The sequence below is a fragment of the Rousettus aegyptiacus genome, unplaced genomic scaffold (genome assembly GCF_014176215.1).
Source record: "Rousettus aegyptiacus isolate mRouAeg1 unplaced genomic scaffold, mRouAeg1.p scaffold_m13_p_1, whole genome shotgun sequence".
NCBI classification, from domain to species: domain Eukaryota; kingdom Metazoa; phylum Chordata; class Mammalia; order Chiroptera; family Pteropodidae; genus Rousettus; species Rousettus aegyptiacus.
This window is the reverse complement of record NW_023416284.1, coordinates 183,978,312-184,002,176: the sequence shown is the minus strand read 5'-3', so window position 1 is coordinate 184,002,176 and position 23,865 is coordinate 183,978,312. Positions and strand designations below refer to the sequence as shown.

At 57.7% G+C, this 23,865-nt stretch overlaps 1 protein-coding gene and 1 pseudogene across 3 annotated transcripts in view; both read left to right on the top strand.

Annotated features, from left to right (window-relative positions):
• PDE10A (phosphodiesterase 10A) overlaps positions 1-23,865 on the top strand; it is a 317,180-nt gene that overhangs the window by 159,093 nt on the left and 134,222 nt on the right. Inside the window, exon 1 of one of the 3 annotated variants that reach the window (XM_016128089.2) lies at positions 6,245-7,091. The exons of 1 other annotated variant lie outside the window; for it this stretch is intronic. In XM_016128089.2, the coding sequence (XP_015983575.2) occupies positions 6,245-7,091 (847 nt within the window). Of the gene's footprint in view, positions 1-6,244; positions 7,092-7,718; positions 7,935-23,865 lie in introns of those variants that run through there. One more of the 3 variants, XM_036223531.1, reaches the window with a different exon arrangement.
• On the top strand, positions 20,290-20,408 carry LOC118606877 (annotated as a pseudogene).

Genomic DNA, 23,865 nt, shown 5'->3' with positions numbered 1-23,865 from the left:
CCGAGGTCAGGGAAGACGCGCTGTCCGGCTCCTCCTTCCTGCGCTGCCCTGGCTCCCGGTCGAGTCCTGTGCGTGACGAGTGCGGCTGCGAACACGAGGCCGCTCGTCTGGTGGCTTCTGTGAGTTATTTTCTGTTTTCTCCTAAGAGCCCATTTCGGAAGATTTAATGCGCGAAGCTCTGGCTTTAGCTCGCAGGGTCATGCGCTGCCTCCCAGGAGCAGGGCGGTGCGGGTCCCAGCGTCGTCTAGACAAGGGCCCTGTCTGTCGTGAAGTGCAAACCCCGGGAAGACGTGCCGGGCCCCGCGTGTGACACAGGGTGGCGGGGGTCACGCGGGGGTCACGCAGCGCTCCCGCTCTTTGCCCCTCCAGGCACTGGGATGAGAGAAGCGGGGGGTTGGGGGGGGTTAGGGGGGGTGGGAACCTGCCTTCCTAACTCAAGGCCTGACGTCAGAACATGTGCTCCACGCCAGCCCCCCCCACCCCCGCGCCAGCGAGCCCCGCCTCCATGGCTCGCCCCCCATGTGTGCGCCCGGCTCCAGGTCCAGAGGAAACCCAGGGAAACCCAGGTGAGGGGCTGAGGGGCAGGCTGTGCCCCGGCCCCAGCTGCGCTTTTTTTTTTTTTTTTTTTTGAGATGAGTGGAAAAGGATCCATTCTCTGAATTAAATGAGCTTTTATGACCCTCTTTTTTGAGACAAAGCAGTCAGAGCCAACACTTTTACCCACAACTGCATCCAACCCTTTGTATAAATGTCGCGGCTTATTATAAAAACACGGCCATTAAAATAAAATACTGTTTGCAAGATAAAGATTTCCAAGCAGGTCCACAGACGAGGACCTGCTTACTTCAGAGGTTGATAACATGCCGCTCAGCCGTCTCCTGATGCCTCCCGTGGGCTGTAAGGCATTGGCCCTGGGTGGGTGGTGCGGACTCAGCAGCGGTTTGGGCAAGCTTTTGTGAAACTCTATGCTCCGTTGTCCCTAAGGTATTCCCGGGGATCAGGACACAGCACCTCCAGTGATTAAAGCCACTCCCCAACCCACACCGCGCACCCCTAATGCGCCTCGGTGTTCAGTTCCTCCTCGAATGCTTTAATTGGACGATGGCACTCTTAAACATTTCTTTCTTTTCGGCCTTATTTTATATCCACGTGTAATGCTTAGACAGACAAAGTCTACACTTAACTCACATTTTCTTTACATCGATTTTAACTTTCGGGCTCGTTCAAAATACACAGTGGTCTGAGCAAAATAACTCACAAGCCTGCGGCTGACACCCCTGAGCACAGTGGAACTGTGTGTGTGTGGAGATAGCTAAAGTTCTACATAGGATTCTCTCTCTGTAATTCTCTCATGTTGCTTTTATGTGACTCTTAAAACAGCATCAAATAAAATTGAGATATCTGACTTGTGAAAGTTTGGTAAAAGTGCTGATTATTTAACCGAGACTCCTGGTTTTATTCTAATTTGTATGTTTTTGAGAAATGAGAACTGCTTCAGCATTCTATAAGTCTCAGTGGGCTTCTAAAGTGTTTTAATATATATATTTTCGATGACAACATCTTCAAAGTTTAGTTTTGTGTCCTAGCACGGCGGCGTTATGTAAGAAGCAACACTCGCTTGGTTAGTTACCACAAGAATTTGGTGCCGATTATGTAACCTCATCAGGGCTTTTGATACCAGTTCCCTCAGGGCTAGACGCACTTGGCCATTAAGCAGAGCTCTCTTCAGGGTGGAGGAAGGGGAAGCGGATTGAATGCTTCGCTTCTGATTGATGAAAATGTCCATTCGGATCTTATTCATCAAGAAGCATTCCTTTTCGAGAAGGTATGGATCCTTAAGAAGATGTATTTGGAATATTAATGTTTTAACAATCTGCTTATCATGAAAATACTCTCATTGAAAATGAAACACTATTTTGATGTTTTTTTGAAACAATAAAGAATAATATACTCTATACTGGTTTTTAGCTGTTTTATAGCATAAAGCCAATAAAAAATTGTAGTTGGTTTAAAGTTAATTTGTTTCAATTCGTAAAAATAAGTGAAACTGGAGATCTAGGAATATTAGGGGTAGCCGAAAGAGTTGATTTTATCATCTGTGGTCTGTTTTCAAGGCTGTCCCACTCAGAGTGTATTGATTTTACAATATTTTTCTTGCTAAAATTATAATGGTCCTTTTTTTTTAGGCTTGACTACCGCAGTACTGTAAGCCTCTCTCAGTTTAGTCAAGATTTATTAATTCGACGTGAACAGAAATGTGTTCCCAGCTGGCATGCAGATGGTAGGTGGGGCGCAATCATTGAGTGCCTATTGTATACTGGCCCTTATTCAAGGCTATGAGTGGCAAGGGAAGGATGGCCCCTGATACCGAGCTGCTTAAAATAAAATTGTCCATGCAAATTATACATGAAGAAAATTTCTTAAGAAGAGATTCAATGCATCACGTTCATATGCACAGATACTGTACGTCAATTCCAGGAGTCTAGGCGACAAAGCTGTGACACACTGGGCTTGAGAAAAATCGAAGGCAGCTGCCCGGAAGGAGGAACACAGAACTACTAGGGAGGGGTCTGGTGGGCTTGGGAGGGTGAGGATAAATGCCCAGCCGCTGAACTCCATTTACCACAGGCCAGATAATGAATGAGGGTCTTATTAGAATGAAGACAGCCTGCACCATACATCATGACTGAATGACACACACCTGACACACAGCACAGTAAGAATTAAATCGAAAAGCGGGGCAAGTGCGCCCCACATGTCCCCAGTGTGCTTGGGGGCGTCGGCCACAGGCTCGTGAGTTATTTTGCTCAGACCGCTGTGCGTTTTAAATTAAGTCACAAAAATGAAAATCCAGGTGAAGAAAATGTATCTTTTGAATAGACTTTATGTGAATAGGTAGATGAGTTTAACATGTAATCAATCTCTGTTTTATATTTTTTAAAGCAAGTTTACAAGCATTTAGAAAGAGAAAACAGATTATTCAAGAATCAGGTAGCCATGTAAAGTTTTCAGCTGTAAGGACTAACAGCAAAAGTTATAAAATAAAATCAAGGCACAGACCTGCATGTTAACCAGAGAGCTCATAAACTATTAACCGCATTTATTGTAAACTGAACTCTTAGGCTATTAAAAGGAGCGTATGGTTAACTTATCATAAAGGAATTCCATAATTTTATGAGGAAAATCCTAATTTTAAAATTTCTTAGGATCTACCTTGACCCATGTTTTAAAATGTCTTTAAGAAAAGATAATTCGAATTAGCTAATAGGCAGATATCATTTCCTCTATAAATGAACTATTATGCACAAAATACTACAACTAATATAGAATTAACCTGATCTAAAAATTACCACATGTGGAAGAATGCCTGGGGAATTTGAGCGCACTCATGGTTGCAGAGACCACCCAGGGGAAGGTGTCACAACCCAGAGAAACTTCCTTCTCTGTTACCGGCAGAGACGAACGCTTTGTATTCTTGTAAAATGTTGAGCTACCAGTAATCATCATAATTTTGGCACTTTTACTAGTGGTACCTGCTCTAATGTTCTTTTAGTTTTTATTCTTTGTGTTGTGGGCTGGCATTTCCTCTACCAAGAATGTAGACCGTTTATTTTGCAAAGAGTCACTGCTCTCCCCGTGTCCCTGGAGTCACAGCTAATCACTTTGGTCGTGCTTACGCGTTGCTCTAATCCAACAGCCTTTCGACATGTCACTAAACGGCAGCCTTTCTGGGGACCCTCAGAATGTGCAGTTCACTTAATTATGGGCCAATGTGTTTATTCATAAAAGGTTTGGAGTAGCAAGTGTTTGGTGACAATCTTCTCCCTTTTCTGACATCACCACAGAAGATCAAAGAGAAGGAAAAGAATCCAGAAGAAACATTCTACAGGTGTCTCAATACCTGAACGCAGGGGTAAGTGACAGAGCCTTTATACCTGTGTTTGTAATGCAGATCCTTGACTAAACAAAATTTCATGAATAAAGACAAAGTGGCCGAGTGCCTGTTGCACTCATATTAAGAGAAGGGGACTCTGGTATTCAGGAGAGAGAACACTTAACAAATGTCATCAACAATCACTAAACACCTCTTGGACTTGACCCTTTTCCGTTGTCATGCATTGTTTTTTTAATTTGTCCAGGAAATGCGTGTCTCCAATCAAGCATTTGGAAATAAGAAGGACGAAAAATAGAAGTTTGATTTCAGAAAAGGGTTAATGAAAATTCTACTGTTTGCGTCCTGATTTAACAAAGACTCGCTAATATTTGATGTTTTCCGCCCCGCACGGGCGTGGAGGCTTCCATTCAAGTTAAGTGTGAATTTATTTGTAGCTGCGAAGTCGCTTTGATGACTGCAAACAGGCAACTTAGAAAACTTAACCGACGAGGAGAGAGGAACGAACAGTAAACACTTCGGAGAGACACCTGTGCTCCCCGACCCTGCCTGCGGCTCCCCGACGCTGCCCGCGCGCGGGGCGGAGGCTGCGGCGGGCGCAAACCCGCGACATCCAGCGCAGTCACAAGTGTCGGTGCGCCTAGCCCAGAAGCGAGAGCTGGGAGGCTGCGGCAGACCAGACCGCGTTGCTTGGTCGTTCTAGTTTTTTCTTCGGGGGTTCCCCCACCCCCAACACAAAACAAAACGGCAAAATCCTCCCCTCGCTCCCCCCAGTAAGGTAAGCGTCACCGGGAGCACTTTCTCGTTCCTGGAGTTTAGGGACTTCAATCTAGTGAGTGCCAGGACCAGCGCCCGGCACGCGGGGCGCTGGGAGCCCAGCCGGCATTCGGAGCAGAGCCGCGGGGTCAGGGCGCCCCTCCAGCGACCACCCGCCTGGATGCAAACACAAACGCACCCTCTCGCACCCTGGGGTGTCTGGGCGCGCGCAGGGGAAACACGGGGCAGGGAGCAGCAACGTGCCGCGCGCTTCGAAATAAAAAACACCTGAGGACTGAATGGGGAGAAGAACACGTGGAGGGGGAGAACCGGCCCCGGGGGCGGGCGCGCGTCCGTCCGGGACCCCGAGCCTGTGTCATCCGGACCGCGGACCCGCTGCACGCGCCTCGGCCTCAGGTGACTGCCTCGCCCTTGGAGAAAGCTGGGCTTTGGCGCGCGCGCTCCACTGCTGGGAAGGTGACCTAGTTCAGGGAGTCTGGACAGCCTGTCCCACCGTGGGAGAGACCGCTGGCCTGCCGCCCCCACTCTGACACCGGGTGGGGTGGTGGCCCCGCCGCGCGCGTCGGCGACACCTGCGCGTCAGTGCGCTCCCGCGCTCCAACTTCCCAAACTTTGGCGGCTGCCGTTCCAAGCGGCCTCTGGGCCGCGCATGTCCCCGCACTGGCAGCAGCCTGGATTCGGGGCTACGAGAGCGCGGGGCGGGGTGGGCCGAGAGAGCCGCAGGTGACGAGGCGCTGCTTGGGGCTTTGGGGCGACGGTCTCAGCTGTGCTTGTCTGAGTGTGACCTCACGGGGCAAACTGGGCTGTGCGCACGAAACTCGTGTGGTGGCGGGTGTCCGACAGGGAGTGCTGGGCGGGACCCGCCGTCTACGCCTGAGTTTATGGGGGACAGACACTGTGCTGATCTGAACCCCAACCAAGTGTCCGAGTTTGTGAAGTCCCCTAAGGAAGCTCAGCACAGCTCGGCCGCAGCTGCCGGTCCGCCATCAGGAGGTTCCATGGCTCGGTCCAGGGACAGGCCTACGAGGCCGGAGCTGCTGCGCGGTGGAGATTGAGTCTCCCCAACACAGGTCCGGCCGCGACACCGCCCCGCAGGGCCGCGGGCCTGGGCTCACGCCGGCCGCAGCGGGCCGCCGAGTCGCGGCGGGGCGCGCTACGCGGGCGCCGACGGCGGCGGCGTGGGGCGCGCCCGCTCCGCCAGTGGGCGTCTGGTGCCGCCGCCGCCGCCTCCACGGGCAGCGGCACTGCGGCGCTTTGCTCCGCCGCTTCGGAGCAGCGGCCGCGGCTCAGCCATCGGCGCGCGCACGAACACGCCACGCTCGCAGGCGGCGTCCCCGCGGCCCCTCCGCGGCCGGGAGCAGCGCGCCGCGCGCGGCAGCCAGCCGCCCGGCGCTGCCGCCCGGGGCTCGCCGCGGGCCTGGTCCTCCCGCGCCCGGGGCGGAGCGCGATGTGAAGCCCGGGCCGCGAGGGGCGCGGAGGGCAGGGGAGAAGCTGCAGCCCGACGCTCGGGCCGGCCGGCCGCGGAGGGCAGGTCCTGCGGGGGCGGAGCCGCCGGTCCAGCCGGGGAGGAGGGCCATGGCCAGCCGCGAAAGGCCGCTCGCACCCCGCCCCCAGGCCCCCCTGCCCGCGGCCGCCGACCAGCCGGGCTCTGGCCCGGGCAAACTCCGCCCGGAGCCCCGGCGCAGCACGGCCGGCGGGGGGGGCGCGGCGGGCCCGGTCCCCGAGCGGCCTGGCCGCGGCCCCGCCGAGCGCGCCGCGCCCCCGCGCCCGCCCCCCGCCTGCGCAGGCCGCGCGGGCCCCGCGGGGGGCCCGGGAGCCCCGGCTGCGCGCGGCTGGGTCGCGGCCCGCGCTCCCTGCGCGCTCGCCTTCTCCCCCCCGGTCCCCTCCTCCACTCCATCTTCCTTTTACTTCTGGCCGCCGCCCCCCCCGCCCCCTCCCTCCCTTCTCCCCTCCTCATCTGCCTTTCCCCTCCCCGTGCGGCTCCCAGGAAGGGCGGGCGCGGCGGCGGCGGCGGCTCGCGGCGGCGGCGGCGATGCTGGCGGAGGGCAGGCGGCAGCTCCCGTGAGCGGCTCCCGCGGCACTGGTCCCGGCGGCGGCGGCGGGCGGCGGCGGCTCCTGCTGTCCCCCGCTCTCCAGGGTCTCCTGCTCCCAGCCCGCGCCGGGCCTTGGCCGCTGCCACCCCGGCTCCCGCTCGGCCCGGCCACCCGCCGCGCGGGCTCCCCCGGCTTCCCGGGCGTCGGCGGGGGCTGCCCCGGCCTCGGCTCCGGCGCAGGCGGCGGCTGCCGGACCCCGCGGCGGCCCCGAGGCGCCGGCTTCGCCCTCGCCGCCGCGGCCCCGCTGCTGTTCGGCGCCGACATGGACGATGGAGCTGCTAACAGTGCGAGCTGCTTCCGAAGGTTGACCGAGTGTTTCCTGAGCCCCAGTAAGTGCCGGCTCCGTGCCCCGCGGCGGGGCGGGCAGGGCGCGGGAGCCCGGCGTGCAGCGCCCGGTGGGCTTCGGGGGGTGGGGGTGGGGGGCGGCTGCCGGCGCATAGGTGGCGCGCGGGAGCGTCCGCCAGCGCCGGGACTCCGGGGTTTCCCAGGCTCCGCGTGTGTGCGGGGAAGGGCGACCCCGCGGGCAGTTGGAGACCGGTCCAGCTCCTGCGGGGCTGGCCCGGCCACACTTCCCCGCGCATCCCCATACTCCCGACTCTGACCACGCGCGCGGGGCGCCCCTCCCCGCCCGGGACTGCTCGGCTGGAGTGAGCGCGCTTCCTTCCGCTGGGGGTCCTGTCCGCCGAGGCCCCTGGATGGGAGAGGACAGGCCGGGGGCCCGCACCCCGCACTCCCCAGGGGAAGGCACTTGTGGCCCCCCGGGGCTCAGTGTGCGCGGCAGAGCCCCTCGCCCGCACCCCGCCCCCATGACCCGGTTGCAGAGCCGGGACGCAGGCTGCACTCCTGCAGGTCCTGGGGCTTAGCCGGCGCTCGGGGCGGTAAACGCAAGGACAATGGGCGTCAGGGTGGAGGAGCCAGGCGCCGCCGGTTCGGAGCCTCGGGCCGCGCCCCCGAGCGGACCACGGCCCCGCCGCCTCCCCAGACCCGGGTGCGAGGCTGAGAGCGCGCTGGAGCAGGGGTGGCAGAAGGCGTGTCACGGGGGAGGGGGACAAGACAGCGGAACAGTGAAGGCAGAGGTTCGCCAGAGAGCTGGAGGCGGGCGATGATAAGGGGAGAGGCGCCGGGCGCGCAGACGAGGGCATCGCCGTTGTCCTGGATGGAGGGCGAGCGAGGTGAGGACCGCGGATCCGGGGCCGAGGCGGGCGAGATGTCGCGCCGGGGGGCGCCGGCGACTCGGGCGCCACCGGGTCGGACACGGCTCCTCGCGGCCCTGCGCGCGGGGCTTGGGCGCCACGGTCCGCCGCGTGCGCACCGAGCCTTTGTCTGCGGCTCGCTGGGAACCGCGCTTCCGCGGCGCCTCTCCCGGCAGACGACAGCGCGGGCCCGCTGTGCCGGCTTCCTGCTCGCGTCCGCCGCTCACGCCCCGGCCCCGGGCCCCCTCGTGGCCGGAACTTGCCCGGGTGCCTTTGGGGCGCAGCCGGGGGCGTGTGAACGTGTCCCGCGAGCTCGCCTCTCGGTCGCCGGTCGGTCCAGGGCGGCCGCGTGGCCCAGCGGCCTGTCACACACCCGCGCGCGGGCTCCAGCCCCCTGGTCTCTGCTCCTACTTGGAGGTCGGCTCGATCTACTGGGCGTGGACTCCTAGCTGACCGCCGGTCCGGTGGCCTCCGGTAGTCAGAGGGACACAGCGGCCCCCAGGGTCTGCCTCCCCCGCCCACCCGCAGCGGCGGTGCGCCCCTGGAAGCCTCCGCGGAGGGGGGGTGTGCGTGGGGGTTGCGCCCGCTGCCCTTCGGCTGTGTTAGGAGTGGTCATTTTCACCTCCTGAGACAGAGCCTCGGTGGCCCCAGCGTGAAGGTGGGGGCGAGCAGGGAGCCTCAGTCAGATCTGACTGGCTCGGGTCAGCCTCAGGCCTGCCTAGGACCGGTTCTGTCCGCTCCCTTCCTCCCACACTTGTGAATTCTTTCTTTGAAAAATAAGCATCTACTTCTTACAGTTGTCAGCTGGTGGGGTGGGGGGCTGAAGGCTGCCACCCCTCACCTGTGACAGCACTGTTTTTGGGAAAGGGTGGTGCTAAGGGCACCCGGTGTAGGCATGGGGACCTGTTTTCCTAGAGTGACGAGGTTTCTGTTAGTATGTCATTACTGCTGTTTGTGAGGTGGGGGGCAGAATTCAGGTGAGCAGACCAGGTGTACGAAGTCACCCCAGGACAGCCCCCAGCAGGCTTTCCCTCTGAGAGGACGGAGCACCTGGAGAGGAAGGGGCCATCAGGAGGGCCCCTGTGTAGGGAGGCCCCAGAGGGATAGCCCGGTGACGGTGAATCTAGTTCGTGGGTCCCGCACCCCAACCGAGTCGGCAGGGGGTAGCTTGGCATTTTAATAGAAGCAAGAGACTGAGATCTTCTCTGGGCTGTCGCTAAGGTAGTGAGTACACAGGCACTTCTAAGCAAAGTCTGTCGTTAGCCCCACCTCACCCCAGAGGGGACGGAGCTGGAGGGTGACCGAGGCTGTAGCCAGTTTCTGCTGTGACACTCTAGGGTTTTTGTTTCTGTCCAGTCCTGCATGACAAGCCACACTGGTCTGAATTGCTGAAGTACCTGAAGCTTGGCAGACTTTTGAAACATTTGTCAGTAAAGATGATCCTTTTCGAACAAAACAAAACAGACTCTGTAAGAACGTGAAAGTGCCCAGACGCATACAGGTGTGCCTTAACCGTCGCGCGTTCGTTCCCTTTTCGGCGTTCAGTCGGGTCTCTCGCTCTTGCCAGCGCCTGTTTCATCGCGCTCGCTGTCATCCAAAGGCAGATCACGTGTGGCAGGGCCGCTGTCCTAGTTTGGCGCCTGCCCGTTCCGGCTCTGTGCTCGGCCCCGCTGATCCGCGGCTGCACTCAGCCACGCGCCGAGCAGCGCTGCCCCTTGCCGGCCGCCGCCCTGGCCAGGCCTGTGCGCCAGGGGCGGCTCGCCGGGTGGGAGAGCGGGGGCCGCGTGCCCGTCAGGCCATTCCTGACTGCCGCTCATTCCGCCATCTGCCTTTGATTGCTGACCTCTGAACTCATCAGAAAGTTGCTGATCGGAACCAAAGCTCTGCCCAGGAAGGGCCCCAGGCCTCCCGCAGGGAACGCGGGGTCCGCTTTGCCATGGAGGGGGGGTGTGCACGCGTGTACAGAGGAAAGCCGAGAAGTCACACGCGGAGGCCAGTGTGAGCCGCGTTCACACTTCGCCTTGTGCGCACTTGGTGCGTGGTGGGATGTACAGGAGAGACACGCGCCCACAGAAACGGCTTGGGGTTGAGGCCAGGACGTTCCGGGCGACGCGTGTGGCTCGCCAGCGGGCCGCTCCGAGTGAGGCCGAGGGCTGTGGGCAGGAATGCGGCTGGCCGGGGAGGGGCCGGGCGCCGCAGCAAAGCGAGAACGAGGACTGGCGAATGCAGACCGCGGATGCTTCCCCAGGCTCCAGTCTGTTGTGTGTTTCTCTAATGTTCAAAACAGAAAATGTGCTTGTTTCCAGGAATTGTGGATTTTAAATATACTTAACATCCGTCACCTTCGCTCTGTTTCTTGAGACTTAAGACACTGTGCGGCCAACACTTGAAAGGACTGAGATAAAGACGATCCATTTTCAGAGCAACTCTGTTTAGCACCTGGAAGCTGTATAACTCGTTTTTATGGGTCTGGTGAGATCGGGGTTCCCGAGGGGTGTGGGGGATGCAAGGCCAAGGCCAGCGAAAGAAATGGGTGTAAAGCAGTCAGCAGCCTGCTGGCAGGCGACTGTCCTGCCCCCGTGCAGTACAGACTGTTTGAGCGAGATGGAAATGATGACGGCTCACCCCTCGGAGGGCCTGAAGTCTGGACGTGGGCGCCCACCAGGGTAGCACTGTGCCTGGCCAGGGTGCGGGTCCTGAGCTGACCAGCTGTCACCGGAGATAACAGTGACCATTTTGGCTGGAGTCACCACAAGGGTCTGATGTCCAGAGGGCAAGTTGTTCGAATTGGGTGGAACTATTTAGGTTCGTTACTATTAATTTCACTTTTCATTTAATTAAAGGAAAAAAACAAAACAAAACAAAACCCTGCGTGACCAAAGATAGCCCGTAAAGGCGTAAACGAGAAGCACTGGGCGCAGTGTTAGGTGCTGTCTCCACCTCGCATGTTAACCTTAGATAATTTTTCACTTGAAACTTTCTCTGCTGCGGTAGGAAAAAAAAAAATGCAGTGCAAGAGAACGAGAACCAGGGACGTGATGTGCGGCGTGGCCACCACAGCTGACATGCTCGGAGGTCGCCAAGAGGCTAGATCCTAAAAGTCGCCGTCACAAGAAAAAAATGCGTTGCACTACGTAACGAAGCAACTATTACGATTCCGTTTGCTGTACAGCAGGGCAAACACGGTGTGGTGGACGTTTCGCCAATTAACATGTTGTTAGTTTTTGTTCAAAAACAGCTCACGCAGTGTGACAGGAAAGAAGATAACTTTCGTGAGAAAGAAAGAACGTCTCCCTTCCAAGGCAAACTCTCAGTTATAATCCTGAATGTTTTCATTTCCTTCTGTAAGTCGAGCTCCCCCAGCGGATCCAAAGCGCCCAAGGGGAGCCGCAGTGGTGGGGACCTCAGGGTCGGACAGAGGAGACAGAAGGTGTCCGCAGTCCTGTTTTCTGTGCAGCACTTACCGGCTTCTGGAACCCTTCTGCTGTCTCGCTGGCCGCCCGGCTTACTGCCGGGCCCCCCAGTGCAGGGGGCGAGCTGCTTCAGGAGGGCCTGAGGGCCTGAGGGCCGGGCCCCTCTTTGCGGCATCCCCCGGGGACTGCAGCGGTGGCTGACACTCAGGGAAGGTGCTCAGAATAGTTGTGCTGGAAATTCAGAGATGAAAACAAACGCCACCACCGCCATGGCCTTGTTTGTAGGGGACTTGAGCCCGGGAGGCTACTTGCTGCGGGCTTCCTTTGCCTTGGCCTCGGTCCCAGGGAGCCGGGACTCCGGCGAGTGCCAGACAGCCAGCTCTGTGGAGCCCAAGGCAGCAGGACACAGGGGCGCAGAGGAGAAGCCTGGGCACAGCCGCTGGGCTGGCCCCGCGGGGCCAGGCCAGTGAAGGTGCCTCTGGAGGCCGCCACCAGAAACGGCCTGGGGTGGGAATGAGGAGGGTGGTGGAGCCAGAGAGGGGTGTCGGGCCGACAGTGAGGACCCTGTCGCTAACCTTTACCATGAGCCCCTGAAGGCCTCGGGACGGTAAGGTGGACAGGTGGGCAGACCACCATCCTCTGCGGAGCTGGGTTTTGGCATGGCACATGGTGGGGGGGGGCGGTGAGGAGGTGTGGGCGGGGTTGGAGGGGGTGGCAGGGGCAGATGGGGGGAGACAGGGCAAACCGGACAGGGAGCATATACGGGAGGGGCGGGGAGAAGAGGCAACGGGCGGCCGGCGATACCAAGGGGTCTGGGTGACTAGGTAAGGTAGCTGCAGGACAGGTGGCTCCTTAGTTTTGGGGCGGGAGGTTGGGAGTGTGTGTTGGGGGTGTGGTGGCTCCACGTCCAGAGAACAGAAGTATCAGAGTGGGAAGCAGTGAGTGGGCTGTGGCTCCGTCAGTCTGGATGGGCTCTGAGGCCGCTGGGGGTGGTGGCCGTGGCCCCCGGGCTCCAGGTGACCTAGGGCAGCCAGTGGGTCGGACTTCGGGGCAGGCGCCCCTGCGGCAGCGGAGGGAGACTTGGGTTAGAGGGACAGAAGCAGCGGTGGGGGGGGGGCCTCCCTGAGCCACGTGCGGGGTGCAGCCGGGCGGCAGGTGGCCAGGCGAGGGCTTTGCGAGCCAAGGGAACGATGCCTTTTACTCCACGAGCGACCGGAAGGCCCCGTGAGGTTTTTCAGCAGGTGGGTGCCGAGTGGTTTGTGGCCCCAGAAGCTTGTTCTATCCGCACCTTTGTGCGTGGATCTGGGGGGCCGTCGTGGGAGCGGAGCACATGGAGGCCACTGTGGCAGTCGGGGCGGGACAGCGGCGACTTGGGTGACAGCATCAGGTGACAATATCGGGAATTAAATGCGGGGAGAGGTGTCTGGAGGCGGGGTGCATGCGCGCGCAGGCGCCGGCCGGGTTTGCGGAGGGGGCGGGGGCGTCAGCGCAGCGCGGGGGTGCGCGGGCGGGTGGCCTGGGGGAAGGGCCTTGCGGGGACAAGGGGGGACCAGGCCTTCCGCTCGGATCGTTAGGGCCCAGATGCCCCCCGCACCGCTTGGTGCGGCCATAAGGTGGCAGCTGAGTGAATAAAGTCTGGAAATCAAGGCGGATGGGTCGAGGCCGGGGAATCAGGACTCGTCACGGCGTGGCTTCCCGCCACCGAGCAGGCGCTGCGTGTGACGTCGGGGTGCCAGCGAGATCCGGGCGGAGTGGCGCACTGTGGCCACCCCAGCAGGTCCGATGGATGAGGGGACGGCCCCCGGGGTCTGCGAGGGGCGCTGGGCGAGGGCTCTGGACTGGCACTCCAGGTGTGCGGGGGTGGGGGGCACAGTGCTGTGTGGCGGGGGAGCAGACAGCAGACGACATACCCGATGGGAGAAGAGCCACGGCCTGGCCCGAAGGGAGCAGTGGAGAGAGGGGGCGCGGATGAGGAGCCCCCAAGCGGAAGGAGCCCGGTGCCCCAGAGGCCAGGTAGGGCGGCAGCCAGGATGTCTCTAGTGACTGCTGTCCGGAGATTCTGACCCGAGTGGCCCAGGCGAAACGGGTCGTTAGCGGGTCAGGAGTCCACGGGACAAGCGTGCATGGCGGCTGTGGCCCTCAGTCAAGGAAAGGCAAGAGGAAGCTGCAGAGCCATCGGGAGGTGACAGCTGGCTTCTCTCTCCCAGGGGAGGATCAACTGGAGAATGCTTATTTGTCGAGGACAAAGGAGTTTGAGGAAATCAGACTGGAGCACAGCCTTAAAGAAGGTGGGAGGAAGGGGGCGCAGTGGCCTGAGACGGCTTCGCACGCCTGCGGGGGGGGGGGGGGGGTGGGAGCGCCCGCGTTCGCGCGGGGGCTGCGCCCCATTTCCCTGGGTTGGACGGCTTAAGGGCACCTGGAGCTTGTGGAAGAGGAGGGAGGGCAGGACCCAGGGAGCTGGCAGTGGGCCCAGGGCAGGAACGGGCTGCGGGCCTGGGAGGGGACGGATGGGTGACCGGACAGCTGGCTGAGTGACGGAGCGATGGAGAACTCAGAAGGACAGTCCTGGGATTCAAGCAGTGCGTCGAGGACTTACGCAGTGACGGGCGTGGAGGGGCCTGGGTGGGGGCTGGCGCGGGGGCAGGCAGCGCCCTGGGCGTGCGAGGAGCACGCTGGCCGAGCACTCAGCCCGCCGGGGCATCTGGATGAGGACGGCCCAGCAGGGGTGTCTTGAGGGAGGCTGGGCACTGGGTGAGGGAGAGGCGCCCTGCGTGGGCCTGGGTCGGGGGGAAGAGGGGTACCTGCAGGGGGAACCTGGAAAACAGCGAGCAGCATGGGTCGGTGGCCAGGGCTTCACGCAGAAGACGGCGGGGGTGGGGGGCTCACGGAAAGACCGCCGAGTCTGCCTCGTGCGGGTCCCTTGCGTTTTCTCCCAAGTGGGGCGGGGAGGCGCGTCGAGCTCGGTGTCATGAAGACTGTCACGTGGGTTTCTGGAGCGTGTGTACACACTGGCTGCTGGCTTGGTCATCGGCCGGAGTGCGTCTGGACACCCCTGGCCCGTGCCTGTGGGGAGCCGCCGTCTCACGAGGGGTGGAGGGCACTTAGGTGCCCGTTAGCAGTGACATTTGGTAGAGGACTGCGTAGGTGTGTCACGACCCCCCTTCATGGCGTCCCTGGCCCATAGGTCAAAGCCTTTGTTCCTCAGATTGCTCCTGAGACACCCTCTGCCTCCGGCCGTGTCCCGTCTCCTGCAGGGTGCACCAGCCCTGGGGCGGGGCGTGACCTCTCCTGCCGGGGCCTCTGGTTGCCCACTGAGGGGCTGCTGAGTCCCCTCGTCTCCTGGCTTGCCCACAGACCCCTGGCTGTGCCTGCCTAACACCTGGCACTCACACCCGTCTGCCTTCCCATGTGTCTCCTGCCGGCCCATGTGGTCCTTGAGGGCGGGGAGCGTGGTTTATTCACCGTCCTGACCTCCTTGCCTAGCACGCCCATGTGCAATCGCTCTGACGGATGAGCACGTGAAGGTGTGTGAGGGAGCGAGGACGATCAAAGTGGTCCTTTAAACATACTCATTTTCCTAAAATAAAGGAAATAATGAAATAATGTGGCAGTGCAGTTTCGCTAGGGTCATGTGCAACTTCGTTTGCTTCATTGTTATTTTAATGTAATCCCCAAACACCGTTAGGCGCCCAGGACCAGGGCTTCTGAATTACCGAGAGCTCAGTATATTCATGTGCCCGAGCCGCCGGCCGGGAGAGCATGGACCAGGCGCTGATGGGAAGGAGGGGGCTAAGTGTTTCGAGCATTCTGGATGCCTCTGTTCTGTTTCCTGAGGCACCGATAAAAAGCCGTTTTACTTTGACGAAAGCGTTTCCTACACTAGCAAAGAGATAATGAAGCTTACGACGTGCGGAAACAATGCCACGCGTTTGGATGTGATGAATTATTCATCAAAGTGCAAGTGGATCTGGACTTTTTAAAGTTGGCAAGGACCGTGTGAGAAAGTTTTGCAGGAAGACCAGGTCACTGTGCTGGAAAGAAGGCTAGAAGATGCCTTCCGGAAGTGCAGGCTGGCGGGGAGACGCAGCTTCGTGCGGATGTGGAGTTCAAGTGCTTCCTCGTACATGGTGTAATTACGTGTTTCTGTATTACGGGTTCAGCAGCTTCCAAAATAAACATCTAAAATGATATCCAAAAATGTTTGATTACTCTGGCTTCCTAGATTTAGTAATTATATGTTATTTCATTGCTATCAGGATTACATGCATCTTCAAATTTTCTTTTTGTCCCAAGATCACAAGTTTACTTTGAAAAACATTCCTGTCTCCTTAGTCATCATGCCTTCTTAGAATAATACGAGTCGTGTCTCATGATTAAATATATCTTCTAATTATTTTAAGGCAGATTAAAGACTTAGTTATAAAACCTCGAAAAATTAAAACAATGTGGTACTGGCATGTGAACCGAAAGACAAACCAGTGCAACAGAGTGAAAAAGTCTTAAACACACCCAGACTCGTAAGGAGTGCCGGACCGTTTTAAAGTGTCATCTCATACAGGAGGAGGAAAGATAGACTATTAAATACACGATTTGGGGACAACCAGGTAGTCATCTGGAAAGAATTAAAATGGGATCATTTAACTATCTCCTGGATAAAGTGGAAATGGACCATATGTTTAAATGTATATACAGCTGGCCCTTGACCAACATGGGGGTTAGGGCACCTTCAAAAAGCCAAGGAGAGGTTTTGACTCCCCTCAACCTTAATATAGTTGGCCCTTGGGGGATTGGGTCCAGGACCCCTGTAGATCCCAATTCCAGGATGCTCAGGTCCCCTGTATAAAATGGTGTGCAACAGTGTGCACAATCCTCTGTATCTGCGGACGCCCAGCTGCGGATCGAAAATACGTTTTGGACTCATGGTTGGTTGACTCCGAGGGTATGAATCCCCGGGGCAGGCAGGGCCCAGTGTGCAGTTATTGGAAAAAATCTGCATGTCAGTGGACTCATGCAGTTCAAAAAGAAACCATAGAAAGAAAAAAAAAATGAGGAAATTTCTTTCTAGCCTTAGACTGGGGAGAGCTATTACATGTCACTCAAAATCCAGAAGTCAAAGAAAAGATTGGTGTTTATCCACATGAGGGAAAGAAGAGCCTCTTAGGGCCGTCCAGCTGTGGGGTGCGGTCCCTTCCTGCGTGGGGCCCTGTGCCTTGCTGCCTGGTGTCGCCCAACCTCGGTCTCCAGGCGGAATCCAGCGCGCTCCCCGCACTGTGAGTCGACCTCGGGAGCACCCAGCCACCATAGTCCTGGAATGTCTGCCCAGAAAGGAAAACGCACGAAGCCGCTGGCGTGGCTCGGCCTGCCCTCCGGGACCGCGGAGCGCTCCGAGGAGTGGGCGGGCGGGGAGTGGCCGGGACGCAGAGATGCTCCGCCTCACCCACCATGCGACAGACGCAGTTTAACACGACGCCGAGGCACCATTCCACCTGCCCGGTTGGCAGAACTGGCCAGGCCGGGCAGCCCACGGTGGCAGTCGTGGGACGCCCCTGGTCAGTGCCAGCGGGTGCGGCCCCTGGGCGGGCAGTGAGTGTGGCATGCCCGCAGCCCGCCGATCATTCTGCTGCTTTCTGCGAGTTTGTCGTTAGGCACGCTCACCCCCAGGAAAAGTGACTTAACGAGGGATTCATATACGGGAGCCCAGGAGCCAGGGAGAGGCGTGTCTGTGACATGCACATGCAGAACACCTTCCAGTTCCCTCGCCGCGTGAAGAAAGCAAAGTGTAAAGCAGCACACATGCACACACGCACACACGCACACACGCACACACGCACATGCACGCTCTGTGTCATACGGGCCGTAGAAGTGTGTACTTGTATCTACTGGTAGCTGCCTAAAGGAAGTGGCAGAAGCCAGAGAGCGGTGACCACACGTCCCTGGCAGTGGGGGGGGGGGGGGGCTTGGGGCGAGAGGTGTAGAGACTTCCAGTGTATACCTCCTCGCGTGTCTGGACTTCTGAACAATGTAACTCATTGAAGTCTTATTTTCGAATTTAATTTTACCGATTCGAAAATTAAATTTAAAAAGCAGAATCCAGGGAGACGCCGCTAACCCAGCCGCCAGTCGCCCTGCTTCGCGGCCGACGTGCCGTCTTCTCGTTCTGCGTTTTTCTTGACTTCCCATCGAGGTCGGTTTATTTTCCAGCCCCTGAAGTTCGCTCACTGGGTTTCTGTCTTCCTCTGGCTTCCCACTCACTCCTCCTACACGAGATCCCCAACTGTCGAACGTGAATATTAAAAAAAACATCGCATGCATCCACGCCCTTCCTATTTATCTTATCGGCTCCGTTCCTACGTCACGCACGGATATGAAAATGGAGGAAAAAACCCACTTCTATTTTAATGTAATTTCTGACTGAGATACAGTCTATGGTTTCACATTTAAGACATGAACTATTGTTTAGACCGTTGGAGGGCCGCCCAGCCAGCTTCATCTGGTGGAAATCACTACATGTTGGCAAGAGACTGAGTGTCTTTGCTGTGACAACGTGGGCTCTACATTCTGGCACTTGTCGGATGAATGGAAATGCAGCCTCAAGTGGTCTTTAATGTTATGGTGACTTGGGTTTCATTCAGAGCAGCGGCAATGTGAACTCTTGCACACATTCATTCACTCACTCACTCACAGACTCACACACTCCTCAGCAGATGCCTGCCGAGCCGGTGTGGGAGCCGATCGGGCAGAGCGGATGGAAGGGAGCCAGGCCCCAGGAGGCGGGCTGTGCACGTGGCTAGGGACGGTGGCCCTCTGCCTGTGCCTTTGTGGTGGAGCAGGATCCCTTAGCTCCTCGGATTTGATGTAGCCTCGATTTTATTTGGGGTTTAAGGTTAATACTCCTTGTTTCTCTTAGTAGCTAAGTGGGCTTCTCCCCTTTCTCCTCCGCTTGGATATCCACCCTGCTTACTCCCCTGTGTTCTGCGTATAATGTTGACATTTTTCTGTGTCTTATCACATTATTATTTCCTCCTCGTCCACCCATTGGTTTTATTTTAGCTGCTACTTCCTTTCTAGTTACCAGATTTGGTGAAACCCTTTTCTACCCTTAAGTGTCTGCCTTCCACTCTCCGAGCAGACTCATGCGCGCCCGCTGCTGGGTCCCCGCACGGTTAACCGCTGCCACGCGCCAGGCTTCCCCGCGGCCCCTGGGCTCTGGCCTCTTTCTTAGAGGTGCTGTTGCCTCCTAGTGGCCTGGGTACGGTCGCGGGGGTGGGGATGGCGGAAGCGGGGGGCGGAGTCATGGCGCCTCTGCTCCTTGGGCCCTGAGACGCCCTCGCAGGCCCTCGGGCCACCGGGAGAGTCTGGTGTTACTGGTGGTTCTTTATTAACATCAGCGCTGCCGTTGACTCGCGCTTCCCGCGCGGTCCCAGCGGCTGCGGGGCCGCCGCGCCTCCTGCGTTTTGTCACCGTCCTGTTCTTTTTGTCGAATGGCCCATCAGTAGGAAAGTGTCGTTTTTGTTTTTTTCTCAGAGTGATTTTTGAATTTTTTAGTTTTGCGTTGATCCATTTTTTAGTGTGTCCTGGCCAAACTTTTGAGATTCAACATTGTTACGACTTCGCGTATCTGGGTTACAGTCTGGCGGGAGGCACCCCGGATTGCTAACAGCGCGGCGTGTCCCTGCTGGGTTTTGGGGTGGCCTCCACTTTTTACAGATGCCATTACTAGATAGAGCTCCGCCTCTGGGACGGTGTGTGCGTGCGCGTGTGCGCGTGCGTTTGTGCGTGCGCGCGTGCGTGTGTGCGCGCGTGCGCGTGCGTGTGTGCGCGTGTGCGCGCAAAGAGATATAAGCAGTTGCCCTCGTTCCGGTTTCATTCTTTGACGCTGGCCGCTGACCCTTGTCATCGCTTCCTCGGCTTTGGACTGGCAGCCTCTCAGGTCCGAGGTGTCATGACTGGGGCCACATGTCCCTTTGTTGGGTGGTGTCTGGGAGGCCACCTGGGGAGTGGGAGACGCGGGCCCCGGACATCGAGGGCTGTGGGGGAGGTGCGCGGAGGTGACCTGCGTCCTGCGTGGGCAGCAGCGCCGTGAACCGAGCAGGTGCCACAGCGCGGGCGTCCTCTCCCGGGCGCCGAGCCAGCCTAGGCGACAACAGTCGTTACCGAGGGCGCCGAGCAGCCCCGCGTGGCAGCGAGCGCGTGGGGCGGCAAAGGAGCTGAGCACGGGGCCGCCCGAGGCATCCACGGCCGGGCTGGGTTCGCCCAGGTACCGGGCTGGGTTCGCGTGATCACCCGGCTGGGTTCGCATAGGTAAAGGGCCGGGTTCGCGCGGTCACTGGACCGGCTCCCAGGGACACTGGGACCAGGACGCTCTGGCGTCTTGGCGCAGTTCTAGTTTCTTGTCCGGAAGTGAAAGGAAAATGCGCTGAAATAAAAAGGGAAGGAATTTTGGAAAGAGAACTGAGCAAGTAGCGGTGGCCATTAGCGTCCTTCCATTTGGGGCTCAGGGCCTCTGAGCGGCCCTCAGCCCCGCTCCCGTCCAGGGATCCCGCGCGGCTCTGGCACCCCTGACCCCTCCTCTGTGCTGGCCGCTGGGCGCCCTGCCGCCGGGGCGCGCGGGCAGCTCTGGGGGCGGGACGGGCCTCCGTGGCGGTGCGCTGGCCAGCCGCGTCTCCCTTCTCTGCGACACTGCAGCCAGGATGTGGGCTGTGTTTTCTCCCGTGCGCTCTTTACCTGCGAGAGGGTGTCGTGGACTGTCGGTCCCTAGTCGTAGCGATCTACGTGAGTGGCCTTGGTCTCATACAGGTGCCACATTTTTCTTTTGTGATTGGATTCACTCGAGTTGCTACGAAGGAAGGTGAACCGAGCGAGTCTGTCCTGAGGGATGAATTTTGGGACTGCACTTTACAGCCCTTTAAAACCCACATTCTGTCTCCGGCAACGCCACCCTGAGCATGCCCGATTCCGTCTGATCTCAGAAGCTAAGCAGGGTTGGGCCTGGTCAGTCCTTGGATGGGAGACCACCTAGGAAGACCAGGTGCTGTAGGCATAAAAAAAATAAGGGATTGTCAACTGACAAGGTCCTTGCAATCTGTGAGGTCAACCAAGGGTTGCCTCGCCTAAAAAATAAAAAAAAAAATAAAATAAAATCCACATCTGGTTGGTATTTATCTGAAACAAAACTTTTGACATGTTATTTTAATTTAAAACTCTACCTAGGATTTGAGGAATTACACTTTTATGAGTCACGCTCCTTTGGGATTCTTTAATTCTACCCAGCGGACGTGTACACGTATGTGTCTAAAATGACCGAATCGGCTTCTGCGCGTCAGGGGGCAGCACTTCCCAAGCGTTGACGAAATCCCGCCGCGGCCTCGGTGGCGCAGCCGTGGCGAGTCGCCGCTCCTCTGCGCTCTGTGCCAAGCACCGGGGCCATGAGTGAGTCTCGACGCCACATCGATGCCCTGTCCATGTGTCTGCCCTCGACACGACAGTGTGAGGCGCGCTACCTTCATGTCGCAGGCGGCCGGCACGGCCCGAGGGAGCGCTCGCTCCTGGCGCGCGGAGCGCGGGGCTCCCGGGAACGGCGCCGCGGACCTGACCTGCGTTTCGCAGCGATGGTCGGGCTCCCGTGTCCGCGCGGCCTGGTTTCTGAGACGCCAGTTTCCGCATCCGTGGAGTGGTGCTTCATAAATGTCAGGGTCCCCGAAACACTTGCCCTCGGAACAAGAAATAGCATATATATATATATATAGAGAGAGAGAGAGAGAGAGAGAGAAGAAAATTTTCAGAAACCCTGAGAGTAGCTTCTGATTTTTAAAGGGAGCGGAGGTCTGTGAAGAGTGGCCTTGGCCTCACTGTCCTGGGGTGCCGGGGGCCGGTGGCAGTGAGGCTGTCCACCGCCCACTCCTGGTGCTGCCACAGCCCAAGTCCCTGGCCTGTCCCTCCGCCACTTCTGAGAAGACCCGGCATGCCAGGTTTGGGTTCGGCCTGCCGCGCAGGGTGCCGGCTGACCGTGCCTCCCTTCGTTCTTTGTTCCCAGGTGACCTCAGGAGGTGTCCTCGAGTGGGAGAGTCAGTGAAGCTGCCCGCAGCCGCGTCCAGCGCCGTTTTGGGGCGGGGGGCGGGGGATGAGCAGTCTGCCGCAGGCAGTGGACGTGGAGGGCGTCTGACCGAACGCCCGTGTCGGCCGTGCCAGACCGAGTGTGAAACCACGTTAGGTCACCCTCGGACCCCAGTCGTCCTCTTAAATACTCAGCATCCCTTGAAAACAGATTTCCGTGAACTCGAGGTGCTTGGTTAGTGCCTTCCAGGAGGCTGAGCCTGGGGGCAGATTCCAGCAGAGGGGAGTGGGCAGTGCAGTTAGGGGCGCAGCCCAGGGGATGGGCGCGCAGATGGGCTTCGCTGCGGGAGGACCTCCGTCCCGGAGGACGTCCCGCCCAGGAGACCGCTCCCCCGAGGGCGGGGGCAGGAGCATTTGCCCCCTGCTCCCTTCCCCGTTGGGAAGAGCTGCCCTGGGGCGCACCAGCTCTGTGCTCTCGCGTCTGGGAGCGTGTGACATGGAGCACAGAGGCCTGTGCTGCTAAGGGGGTCCCCAGGTTAGACAACACGGACTGTTTTCTGCCGCTTTTAGAGGCTGAGGCTCTGTGACTTTTTACAAAGTATTTGTTGTTTTTTTTAAGTTCGAGATTTTACTTGAGATCAACATAAATCTGAACAACTGTGCCCATTCCGCATACGTGTTGTATTTCAAGGTGAAATTATGCCTATTCAGCGGCACGGCATTTCATCTTGAAAAGGGTTTCAGCAGAAATTGGGAAATAAAAGGTTTTCTGATTAACCCACTGCTAATGTTAAATAAACCAGAACATTCTAATCAGAGAGCATTTGAATTATCGAGAGTTCCCACTATTCTGGGGTCCTAGGCCCCAGCCTTTCAAAGTGATAACATATTAAACCACACAGGGAATGTAGCCCTACCTATAAGTTTGGCACGGGTGGAATTTAGTTTAGTAAAAAATATCTTTATTATATTTTTATGAATCAGATAATAAAGCAATTGATTAAGTTATTAATGCCATTCATTATCAATCATATGGTGACTATATTAAACTACATAAACCACGTATATTTCAAAATGCATACTGAAATTGGCATATCTATGGAAACATCTGTGTGAAATTATTGTCTTTGAACAGGGACAAAGTTCCCTATAGGGCCACGTGGTACATTTTTTAGACTTTGTGGGCCATGCTGCAGTTTCTTTGGCAACCATTTAACTCTGCCATTGGAGAGGGAAACATGGTGCATTTATAAATAAGCTTTTTTGTTGCTGTCCAACAAAATTTTGTTTGCAAACACCGGCCTTGGATCCAGTTCGCCCACCGCACCTTGTGTTGGAAGAATGTGTTGTTCTCACTGAACACACGTTTGCCCTTTGGACCTTGAGAAAGCCACTGCAGGTCAACAGAAAGTGTGCCCTGTCAACGGCATTCATGTTGATAGCTGAGGAACGTCGACACCCACCCCAAACCGGTGTGACTTGCTGGCTCGTTGCCCTAGTGGCCACTTTCTAGGGCACAGGGCACTCTGCTCCCAGTAGTTTACCTCCTGCGGGCAGCTGTAAGGGCAACGCTGAACACGACGGGAATTTTCGGGTTTCCGCTCTAGAATTTAAGTCATTGGGTTTTATGTTTTTCCCTCCCCGCCCCCCAGCATCTTATCCTAAATCCCTTGACAGAGAGAGAGACAGACACCAAGAGACGCACGGATGAGTGTGAGCTCATCTCTGAGGACGTGCGAGGGAAGCGTAGTTCCTTTTGGCGCAACTCCCTCATTTTTCATGCTGGCTGAACTAACTCGGAGATGATACCGCTTTGCCGTTGTTCGTGGGTAACTAGATGAATGCACACGGAGGTCGACGTCACAGTGCCCGCAATGGCCAGTGTGTCAAGTGTGTTCTCATGTCTTTGTTCGTAAAATACTGATTCCTGATCCTAGTGAAGATTTGGGTGACACAGCCTTACTTATTTAGAAAATTTTAAGGCCATTTAGCAGGATCTGTGTGATGAATGTATAATATGCTGTATGCATAATAATGTATCACGTATGTATTACGTATGTGATAATGTGTGACTGCACAATAGAGTCGCGTGTTACTTAACAATGGGAACGCATTCTGAGACGCGCCGCATCGGGAGGTTTGTCGCGGGCCCATCCCAGCGAGCGCATGCGCAGACACCGGTGGCGGAGCTTGCTGTGGGGAGTGGCCGTGCTGGACTTCGTGCGACCGGCAGCACCGGAGGTTCGCTTGCCTCCACGTCGGGGAGCGCACGGCGCGTCTGGGGCCGTTTCCAGTTCTTCGTATCCGCGATCTCACCCGCTGCTTCTAACAGTCCCGGGAGTTTGGATCCTAAGCGAAGAGGGGCTCAGAGCTCAGACCGCAGCCTGGCCCCGTCGACACAGGGACACACAGCATGGGCGCCGAGGTGTCTGTCCCCAGAGTCT